Consider the following 12,429-nt stretch of genomic DNA (forward strand, 5'->3'; position numbering starts at 1 on the left):
GTACAAGTACCAAGGGTGTGGGTACAACCGTACAAGTACCCATGCAACGTTGTGTATAAGTGTTGTTGCTGCTGCTAGGGTATGGTTGACTAGGGTTTCATATATATTTTATCCCAATTCTTATGAAAATTAATTCGGATTTGGCTTAGGGTTTGGTAGCACAGCATTGTGTTTCGCTTGCCATTTGTTTCAGTTATTCCAATAAATACTCAGCCAAATTCATATCTTTTCCATGAAACAATATAAAATTTGCAAATTGTTAAACATGGCAATTTGAAGACATTACAAATACAATAAATGTTCCAATCATTCCTTGAGTAAAATAAATCTTTTCTTATTTATGATCTTGGAATATTTTAGCTAATTAGTATTTTATCATGTCGTTTTACAAACCAAGTATGGATGCTGTTTAAATTTTTAATCTGGCATGGTCAATGAGACTGGTGTTTGCGGCAACCAGTTGAGAAAATGTCGTGCAACTGACACAACCCTTTGTTCAACTGTTGTTAATGACAAGGCACGTGTTGGAGATCTCTAGGACCACTGACCCCAAACTATCATCTAGTGTATCAAGAATATCATTAATTGAATAAAGGTCTATCCACTTAGGCCTTTCTGAGTGTACTTTCCTATTTCATTGTGCAATGATTTTGCCACTAATTGCACTGCAATTATAAATGTCTTCAAATGGAATAATGAGTTTCTATAAAAAAATGTCACGAATAAAAACACCAATAAATTATACTAATCTAAAAAGATAACCAAAATTAGGGTCAAAGGGTCTCAAGAAGTACATTTATTCGACCCCATTGTACAATTCCCTTGAAACAATATATTAGCATGTTTGTATACTAACATTGTTGTACAAATGTGGTTTCATCATATAAAAAAAATGAAGACTACTGAAGAAAGAGTGATAAAATTCACCGCTGAATCAGCATCCCAAGTTGAAGTGGCTTCCCCTAGTCGAAATATTCCGCTGTAAACCTTTATCATGTCTTGAAAACTGCACATGTGGAATGAAAAGATTGAGGAGTGTTTCTCGAACTACACAATTTTAGAAAATGAGGCAATCCAAAGTAGGAAAAAAAAAGGCTAAAACTGAAAGAATTTGCACGAATTGAAGCATTTTGCGGAGACTAGTTATATTGATATAAATTCATTTCTTACTGACTTCCTGCCTGCTATAATACTTTCCTTACCATGCAGAATAATGAAAGGAGAAGACTATAAAAAGTTGCCTAAATTTGTAATAAATACAATTTGGAGAACTATAAAAAGTTGAGCAAAATATAAGATAGCTGAGGTATACATTTACTAGTATGGTTTGCAAATATCATGAAAATTTGCTACAAGCAAAAAATCAGGCCCAAAATTACAAATCTTAGCTAACTGCAAGGCATAGCAAAATACAAAAACAAAAACGTGAAATGTAGGTAAGATCAAAAATAGAACAAGACTGGAAGTTAGAGCAGCTACAATAGCAAAGGGCTAGGGCATGTATAGGGGAAAGGAAAAAAACACAAATGTGAGCTAGCCTTAGAAAAAGGATAAAGCCCCCAGCAAGTACAACAATAAGGGAGGAAAGACCCCACAATTCAGTAAATAAAGAAAGACAATCAAGGTGAGCAAAAAAAAACCTGAAATGTTTATGTTAAAGGACACATTGGAGGAGCCAATGAAACTGTCATAAATCATTGTGGCATAACCAATACGATATATGAGAACATACACATGGGATAGTGCAGAACTGAGGGACCTAGACTGGACAATCCTCGTTGATATCCATATGTTATTGACAACACCTCACCCACCTCTTCCCATTACTTGCAAAACTACAGGTGGAGGGAAGAATTGAAACTACCACTTAGATCTGCTCCATGAAGGAGATGAGGTAGGGCACTCCAATGCCAGGATGCCCCAGACATGTCACAACAAAGTTATATGACTTTGGAAGTTCACGAGGGCTTGCAAGACTCACAAGTGCTATAGCTTGGCAAGTCAACTCACCAAGGAGTCATGAAGCAAGTAGTGAGGGCTACTTGTCCAAAGGCTCACCCTCAAAATCGTCAAGTCCCAGACTCAGATTCCTGAGTACTGGGCTACCTCATATCAAGTTTCTCATTATTCATCAATTCCTCATCAACTGTTTGATTACTAGGTTGAGCTACTTGATTACCTGCTTGAGCTGCTTGGGTACTTGCTTGAGCTGCTTGGTTGTCTGTGTGTGCTGGTTGCTAGTCTACTTCACCTGCTTGCTATCTTAGATTGTTAGCAAGTTGGATTTTCATGTACCAGTTGAACTTTGAAATGGTCGATTTATACTCTAGAGCCATAATTTTCCTAATTAAGGGCTGCAATGGTTTTAACTTTTTGGTGTATGGCAGGTAAATTTTATATGCATTCACTATATATGTTCAGCATTTTTGGATGACTTCAGAAATTAGTGCTACTCTAGAGCCATAATCTTCCTAATTGAGGGCTGCAATGGTTTTAACTTTTTGGTGTATGGCAGCTAAATTTTATATGCATTCACTATATATGTTCAGCATTTTTGGATGACTTCAGAAATTAGTGCTTGGCATTTTATTTGAAACAAATTCATTATTTATTCATCCTATTTTTGGCGTGATGGCTTCAGATGCTTAGGTGGTGTGTGAGTGGGGTGGCTTCGTAACAATTTTTGTCTACATTAAGGACACGTTTTGTTTTGAAGATTCTAGCATAAGGAATAATTTTCTGGTGACTAAAATGTTTTTAAATAAAAATAGTTCAACATTGCTTGCTGCTTGAGACCAAGTTGAGAATCCTTGTGGTGATAGGAACACACAGAACTGAAGTATTTCTGTTATATTGAGAGGAATGAAACATTTCAATACATTCTTTGTATACAAAGCATTTCAATAAATTTCGTGTATGTTTTCACTCACTTTTTTGTTGTGTGGGAGTTCACCTGGCACGTTGGCCATGGACTCTTTACATAGCAAATTTCTTATTGATTAGTGTAGAAGATTCTCGCGGAAATTAGTTTCGATCCGTCTATGCTAGTTGGCCATTGTAATCTGTTGGGTGATCAAATACACTATCCTCTGTTAAGCAGCAGTTGCAGTATAAGCAGTTTAGATTATTGCTGTGTCTTCATCATGTTGGGAGGTTGGTGCCTTGATGCAGTGCAAGACCAGATGTACCCCCAATTGAGGTGATCTAGTCCCCAACTAACAACCACGCAATGGATAGAAGATTTGATATCCAAACTCAACTTCTTTATTCATAAAACAATTGATTGCATGCAATGTGTCAGGCTGTAAGGCCTTCTCAATTATGGCCAAATACAAAGCAAGTAATAGTTCTACAAGACCTTGCCTATAACGCCCCACTTGGGAACTCAAAAGAAATAAACCTAATATGTTACAAAGTTTACTGAACAATTTTTTTAAAAGTTTAAACAACATCAAATTAACAATATTGCAGAAGCAATATATATATACACATCAAGAACACGTAATCAATTACAAATACAGTTTCAATTCCTCAAGGGTTCCTTCACGTTGAGTCACATTTAAGAAAATTTTATTAATAAGTTTAAGTCTCAATTACATTGTCCATAATCATAAAATGAATAAACATATACATAGTCATATAAGCAGAAGTGCATAAGTAAAACTAATAATATGAAAGCACATCTAACGAATAACATTCACTACACATCACAATGCATGTGAAAATAGACACAAGTACATCAATATACAATACAATATCCCATAGGATCTCAAATCACATGATATATAAATACATTAAATGAATAGAAGTCTTCAAGATAAGAGGAAGAATGATAATGGTACCACTGTATCAAAGAGCATCCAACATCTGCCAATTTGAAGGGGACCCAAATGGTAAGAATACACTACCTCCCTACTGCGTGGTCACCTAATCACCTAGCTTTCTATTTTTAACATAATTGTTTTCACATGCATGTAACCATACTATACTTAGTTTCTATTTTTAGTATATTTGTTTTCACATGCATGTAAACATAATATACTTAGTTTCTATTTTTAGCATAATTGTTTTCACATGCATGCATAAGTTCAGTTAAAACATGCTTTCCTCTCAATTAATCTTTTTCTTTTTCCAATAAATTTTGCGATTAAATTATTTTAGATATGAAAATAATATTTATCTATATTTAGAAATTCATGATAATCTCATGGATTCTAATGACAAATTTAAAATTGAACCCCTAATTGTTCAATTTATTATTTTCTTCCAAATTTCCATAATCAAATATTCCCTATATTATCTAAAAGGGTTTTAAAAGAATACAATCATAATAATTTTCTATAGTTTTTCCATAAATTTCTTCAATCAAGTTTTCTTGATTAATAAGTTTTCCTTTTCAAAATCTACAACATAATTCCTTATTCAACAATCAATACAATAAATTAATAAGCAATATGCAAACACCCAGGAAGACACGAAGTAGACAGATCTTTCAATAAAATTCTATAATGGGTTTTCAACCCTACCTCAAAGCCACAGTTAAAATCTGAGACAATTTGTAAATAATAATTTTTTTAATCCAATTCCAAATTTTGCTCCCCAAAACTTGTGTAATTGCAAAATGAGCTCTAAATCTCTGATAAAGAGTTCTTCCCTAAATTGGGGCTCTGATTGTGCAATCACGAGAGGGAACTCACTGATCAATTATTATTTATTATTTGATTATCTTTTTACATTTTCATGCACAACTCTTTTAGATATTTAATTACAAAATATCTTAATTTAAATAATTAGCTTTCTCTCTTTAATTAATTTTTGAAACGTTTTTAATAATATATTTATTAATTTTATTAATAACATTATTTAGAGTTTATTACTAAAATAAAACTCCTAAATAATTATCATTAAATTAAATAAATATAACTATGCCACAATTAGAACTATAACTTTATCTTTAAATTTCATTCTTTTATATTTTATTTTCCTCCAACTTATTATCCTCCAGTTTATTAATTAGTGCAAGCACTAATTAAAAGGTAGTTTATTATTTAAATTAATAATAATAATCAAAGCTCATTGTTTAAATGCAACTCTAATTTAATTATTATTAAATAAATAATTATAATAAAGCAATATTAAATCTGTAATATTTTAATACTTTAATGATCTCTTTGTCCAACTTCTCAAATTGGACTTTTAAATTAAATCTTTTAAACTGAAGTACATATTTAATTAATTTATGATTAATTAAATATCATTATATTCTAATTTCTCTTAACCCAATTTTATAAATTTAGACTTCTAACTTAAGACTTCTAAATTAAAGCACATATTTAATTAGTTTTTTTTAATTAATTAAATATTATCATGCTTTAATATTTTTTTTTTAATCAAATAATATTTAATTATATGATTCGCCCAAATATTATAACTAAATCATTTACCAAATAAATCACATAGTGTAATCCACATAAAAGCAACATTACCAAAATAGACCAAAACTCAAAATCAAACAACACAGACAAAGATAAACTCACGGGTTTTAAAAAGGGTGAAAAGTTAGTTACGAGTCCTTGCAAGACAAGTATTTAGGTTATGTTGGGATTGGACCTGAACATTATCTCCCCATTCTCACCATTGAGTTATTGTGATACGGCACCCTCATCCTAGTAATTCAGGGAAGTCGATGCCCGATACCTACATTCTTTATAAAAGACAAGCGTGTACATGTATATAAATATATCTAAACTAAACAAGCAATGGCAAGGAGTGGTACATTGTGTAGATCCCGACTAGCAGATGACTAGGACTCCCTCCCTTAACCACATCAAACATGACAAACAGAAAGATAAAATAGACACACACACCATACACATGCAAGTGTGGGGTAAGTATCATAACAATTATAAGTCAAACATCAAATGCTCAGATAAAATAATGCATCGTTACGAATATGAAGTAATCATCATTAAAGCATCATCTGACATTGTTATGAAATAAATCACATTTATTAGCTACGAATCATTAAAGCATCATTAATGCACCAATAACCATAATCATTAAACAATACATGAAATATAATCAACCAAGTAATCATTGTTGATATATTTCTAGTCCAACTTATGTAATAATATCCTTGAAACCAACACATCCATGAAATAGGCATAAACATAGTTTGGTAAATATAATGGAAAAGTAAACTATGTGTGGGCACTACATTGCGAGGTCCAATAAACCCTAGCTAGCCCAAATCTTAAACAACATAGCAAGCTGGTAGAAACCCCAAACAAGATCTAAACTTGTGTTCGCAAGCCACACTCCGCTACTAGCTCTGCTCTCAAATTTGCAACTCCAAATTCCTTCCCGAATCTTTGTTACTCCCATCCCTGCGCCTAAACACTACCGAAACCCTCATTATAGACTTGCACGGCCACAAGTCAGCCTATTGCAAATAGAATCATCTAGAACCCAATTAAATACAAAATGTCATAGTTGGCTTACAACAATCATTAAATGCACATAGGAGAAAGAACCAAGGCCACAAATAGGTCTTCACACATCCCATGATCAATCCACATCACAATCATGCACAACACATTAAATGCACCAAGTCGGCCAACCAAATCTCCCAAGTACATCATTCGGTGAGCCAAACCACCGAACAAGCCAAGCATCGTCGAGTATACCAAGCAAGCACGTTCATTGAGCCCCTACAAGCATCACCGAGTCCTTCAATCATTGAGTCCCTCGTGCAAAAATACACCCAACAACTACCCCAATAATGACTAAGCATCACCCCATTTCAACCAAGTTCTCCAGCTATAAGGCCAAAACAAATCCAACATACAAGATTGCCAACTACCCCAAGATAATCTTGCATCATGCCTCCATCCCCTCTAGGTGAAGGTGTCGTTTAGCATAGATGGATGGACACGTGACATGTGCTTATCTGCCTCTCGTGGATCCTTGTCTCTCGCTGTTCTAACATTCATTAACAGCTCGAGCTTTTGGAGTAACGGCAATGGTGATTCCAACAAGTGGTATCAGAGCACTAGGTTATGGGTTCAAATCCCTCGGGTCATGCTGAGGAGAGGATTATTAGGAGATTGGTGCCCCCATTCCCTCTAGATGAAGGTATTGTTCAGCATAGACCGCTAGATTCGTGACATGTGCTTAATTGTCCCCCATAGATTGTCTCTGGTTGTTATAACATTCATTGACAACTAGAGCTTTTGGTGTAACGGCAATGGCAATTCCAACACATCACTGATATAAAGAGCTTCCTATTAATTGCCAATGTAACTATCTTTTTCTTAATTGATTTAACAATATAGATTGTGATGCAGCATTAAATCAACAAGTTGGTCATCTGCACTCTATGGTGTTCATCATGTACTGCAAGACTTGGGCACTAAAAAAGTTTTAGTGCATTTTGAGTTTGTGGGAAAAATGAAGTTGGTGCTTCGAGGAGGGTCAGTGCTCTTTGTGAGCTGATGCTCACTTATGTAATCTATGTTGTTGCCTAGTTGTTTAATGGAACCTATTAATTTGTTGTGGTTTTTAACACAAAAGGGTTTTTTAAAACACAGTAAAGTTGGTGTTTTATTTTCATGTTCTCTCTCTATTCTAGTTCTCTGTTTTATGTGGTTTCATGCATTTAAAAATCTAAAATATTGTTGGGAATTAGTTTCACATAGGTTAGGATTATTAGGATACATAAAATAATAAGTTGCTTGGTTTGTGAAGTGGTGATATATGTGTGGTAAATAAGTGTCATAATAATATTTTGTTTAGCAACTTAATATTATTATTAATTATATAGTTTGTTTAATAGGTTATTTTGTTAATGGTGGTATAGAGAATTGTTAAAACAAACTCTATCTTTTTAGGAATGTTAAATCCTACAAAATAGGATTTAAGAATTCTATAAATATGTAAGTGCAGTGTATTGAATAGAAAACAAGAAGCACGTATTATCTTCTATAAATCATTTGCAGCTTCTCTGTTCACATTTTCTACTAAATATTAATCCCCCACCTCTCTTAACAACATCTTTTTGTGTGTACTTCACATTGACCCCAAGATTGTTAGAGAGATGAATGTCATTCTTGGTGAGTATGAGTTGAAAAAAGGAAAAAAAAAAAGATAAAGATAAAAGGAAGCACTAGCAACAATGATGAGTCAAACTATATCTAGTTCTACTCCTACAGATTCATTTCGTGGCCCAATCCCACATTCATCTATTGTGTAAAAATCCCAACAGTTTCTTACCTAATTTTTCAACCTTCCACTTAAGCTATTTTGTCAAACGATTTGTTTAGAAGCATGTTGATAGAGGTCAAAGAACAGTATGACATTTGAATATTGGCCAGAATGAAAGAATAATGCATGCAATAGGAAATTCATATGAAAAAAGTGGACGTTCCCTTCTTACCCTAGGTGGCTACAACAAAAACCTAACTGAAATTGACAAATGGGCAGTTCTCTGAATCAATTCCTCTTTTTTCAGGAAATATTTTATGGTAACAACTACTACTTTGCAAATTAAAGAAAAGGTACATACTACTACACTAATACCGACGGCCTAGTAGTTATGTAAAAACAACTTTTACGACGGTTGTTTTAACTAAATTTGTTTGAGCAATAAAAAGAGCCCAAAGTCTCTTACACTCAAATCCCTTTTTAAGAATAAAGTGAATAGCTAACAAGGTGCAAAGTCTCTTGCCAACAATTCAAATTGATATAACATACTAGAAATTAAAGCAAAGGGTGTTTAGTTCCTAGTACTTGCAGCCACTAATAAGCTATAACAATGCTTTCCAAAGCACAAAGTCTTCAAGAAACAAAACCAAATGCTCAAATGTTTCACAAAGATAGATTATAAAATGGAACAAAGATAAAATGATCAATACAATTAAGAAAACAATAACCAATTTCAAGCCTCACAACATAAGGTTTGAGAAAACCTGCTTCTTTATTCAATTTTAAAAGTTTTGTATCTAGAAACACAAATTTTTCAAGTTACAAGCACTTTAGATAAGCCTTCTTACATAAAGGAAAAGATGAATATTTACAATGAACTCTCTCCTTTGTATAGGAAAAGAAGAGAGATAAAGGTGGAGAGGAAAGGGGAGACACTTAACCACCTTGACTTATTCTTCTAACAAACTACTAACTTACTTAAGCATGCATACACATGTATGTTTATTGTATTTACAAAGTTCAATTGCTTCTACGTACAATTTGTCACTACTATTCCTATTTCTAAAATGCATGATAAAGAAGAAAGAAGTGCCTTTAAGCACTTAGAAAGATCATCACAACATATCCATGAAGTCATCAAATTTCTACAACGATTCTTGTAGAATTGTCGCATCTGGTTCTCCTATGCTTCATACAACAACAAATAACTTGTAGATAACATTTGTGTTCTCTGTAATAACATTGCTACACTCCTTTATCTTAGTTTGGCGATCACAAAGTGAGAATCTGTAGCTTGTGAGAATATCGATATCTCCAAAATCAAAGTCTTCCTCCCCAAGTTGTAGGCAACTAACTTTCTCAAACTATGTTATTAAAACTCCCTCATCAACTATTTCTCCATCTCTAGTGGTGATTGCACATGTCAGCTGCTGAAAACCATTGTTGACCACCTATTGTTGGTCTCATAAACATTTTACTTCCACTTCGCCTTCAGCCTCTAGGCTTTCCAGCACTTTATGTCCGTTCTCTGTCAAATGCAAGTTGTCATAATACATCTCCACTAAAGAGAAAATATTGTAACCACCCAAAACATCTAAGTCAACTTCACTCATAGTCTTCCACACATTCAAGTCGACATCAAGAGACTTAAGTTGTTGCTGGAATGAACTAAGAAGTTCTTTCAACCTTGTTGAAATGTCTCTTCCATGTATGCATATCCAAAAACTATCTCTGATCACATCTACCCTTAGATGCAAGTTGTCATAATACATCTCCACTAAAGAGAAAATATTGCAATCACCAAAAACATCTAAGTCAACTTCACTCGTAGTCTTCCACACGTTCAAGTCAACATCAAGAGACTTGATGTTGTTGCTGGAATAAACTAAGAAGTTCTTTCAACCTTGTTCAAATGTCTCTTATGTATGCATATCCAAAAACTATCTCTAATCACATCTACCCCCTAGGTCACTAGACAATCACACAAATTGTCTCTGGCTTTGGCTTTCCTTGCAATTCGTTCCACATGCTCTAAAGATTCAACTGTTAAGGAAGAAGCCTTCATCTTTTCAATGATAATCTGCAGTTTGGCATTCTCCCTCCCAAAATGTAACATCCTTTTGCTAGCATTAGAGTGAGGGATTAGCCTATTATTGTGATACTCGTAGGCCAATTATTGTGGATAGAGGGTCTTATGAGGCAAAGGCTTGGTTATGGGAGGGTATTGTCTTGTTCATTTCAGTATGTTCCAATTTGATCTTTGTTTGACTCAAATTGGACTCCGTTTGGGCTTAGTTTCATGCACCTACTATTTATGGCAAGTCTAGTGATAATTGAGAGGGACCCATTTTAATTTAGGAAAGTGCATTTGCTCACATGGGAAAATAATACGTTGAATCCTATTTCAGACAGCATATTTAAAGTACAAGTATTTTGAGAGTTATAATTATTTGAGTGTTCGAATTATTATTAAATTATTAAATGAGGACTTTGAATCAAAAGGTGAATTGATGAAGCTTCTTTTATGAAAGGTGTATTGGAGAAGCCAAGTGACATTTTGTTTAATAAAAGAGGTTTCATGAAGGAAATAGATTCATTCCTTGACATTTGTTTTCATTCATTTTATGAATTTGCTAAGGGTTTCTTCATGAGACTTTTGTGAGATCTGATTCCTCTCTCTCCTGTTACACTATTAGCCATTGAAACACATGGTGAATTGTGTTAAATCTAATTATGATTATCAATCAATTTGTTGTAGCTGTATAACAAATTGATAGTTGTTTAGTCTGGGAATTGGCATCCAAGTAAGAGGGTTTCTTTTAGCAATCTCCTGAAGTGTGAGATATAATCTCCTAGCAGCTTAATACTGAATTACCTCCTCTTTATATGAGGGTTGTCTTCCACTAAGTTAACGTGGGAATTATTGTGAGTTTGCTGGAATATATGTCAGACGCCAAATACACTACAGGTTCTTTAACTTAGTTGCTTGTCTATCTATGATTGTAATAATTGTCATTATTCATTTAGCTTGCATGCCAAGTATTTGTAGAAATGTCTACTAGTTGTAGATGTACATTTTACATGTAGAAATCATATGTATGCATTGGTCAAAAACAGATTGCATTTGTACTTCAGTTCTTTGCTTGGATATTTAATAACCTTTTGCAAGTGTCTAAACTACAAGCGTCTAAACTACATTTGAAACCATTACAAGCAAACAAAAGTAATCTGAAAATAAATGGCACCAAGATAAAGGTTTCTCGTGAGTGTTTGACAAGATGTCAAACATCCAAAACTGAAGTATTTTGATGTTTGTTGGAATTAGAAGCAGTTGGGATTTTTATAATGGTATCAGAGTGGTTTCCTGCCATCTTGTGGGTAGGCAAATATTTTTTATTTTTTATTTGATGTCTTAATTTGAGTGACCAGCAGTCTTGCCCTTATTTCAGTTATGAACAAATATCGGAAATCTAATAAATATAAAAACCAATTGAATAGCAGAAGTAATCTCAGGAAGCAAACAAATGCACTAATGGAAAGTATGTAAAAGCTTAGAAAACATCAGAAAAGGATGGATGCAAGACTTTCAGATCCGGCGATAGTTGATAGGGCAGTTATATATATGGTTTCTATTTTTCAAAGGTCTTCACCGAGAATGCAGGATGATAATCTAGAGTATTTCACAAGTGAGACATCCAAAAGTCTTCAAATTGAGTTTCAAGCAGTTGGTGACCACGGTGAAGATGATCTTGTGCTTAGTGGGGCAGGCAAAACTCTTATTTACAGCTATGATGTTGGAAATTCTACACAAGCAAATGTGGATATGTCAGTTTCAGTGGAAGACAACAGCATTGAGTTCCAAAAGCTTGAGGATTCCCAAGTTAGTGCTTCGAAGAATGGACATGCTATCTACCCTTGATGGCAGTCTTACATCAGTTAGTAGTAGTAGGGATATAAGAGATACAGGCTCTAATTTTTAGAAGAATAGTCCCTTATGTGAGGATGTCAATGATGTTGTGGATAGTGCGAGTACAAATTAAGCAGTTGTTACCACTCTTAGTTTAGACTCTCTTGATGTGGGTGCCGCTTTTGAAGATAGTGTGGAGCATATGAGCACTAACAGTTCTGCTTTTAGTGGCAGTTGTCTAGTGTTGAGTCAATGCAGGGGATGACAGTCTTCTCAAGCAGGACGAATGAAGGCATGGAGCTACCCAATTATGACACTCA

At 34.0% G+C, this 12,429-nt stretch overlaps 1 protein-coding gene across 1 annotated transcript in view; it reads right to left on the minus strand.

Moving 5' to 3' along the window:
- The window catches only part of LOC149554289 (Pseudouridine synthase family protein), a 137,084-nt gene that overhangs the window by 46,423 nt on the left and 78,232 nt on the right, over positions 1–12,429 (minus strand). The window contains exon 4 of the mRNA XM_089789502.1: positions 928–1,006. Within this exon, the coding sequence (XP_089645628.1) occupies positions 928–1,006 (79 nt within the window). The remainder of the gene's footprint in view (positions 1–927; positions 1,007–12,429) is intronic.

Source organism: Cupressus sempervirens, chromosome 6, assembly GCF_028749045.1.
Source record: "Cupressus sempervirens isolate cs-2001-9-10 chromosome 6, ASM2874904v1, whole genome shotgun sequence".
NCBI classification, from domain to species: Eukaryota; Viridiplantae; Streptophyta; class Pinopsida; order Cupressales; family Cupressaceae; genus Cupressus; species Cupressus sempervirens.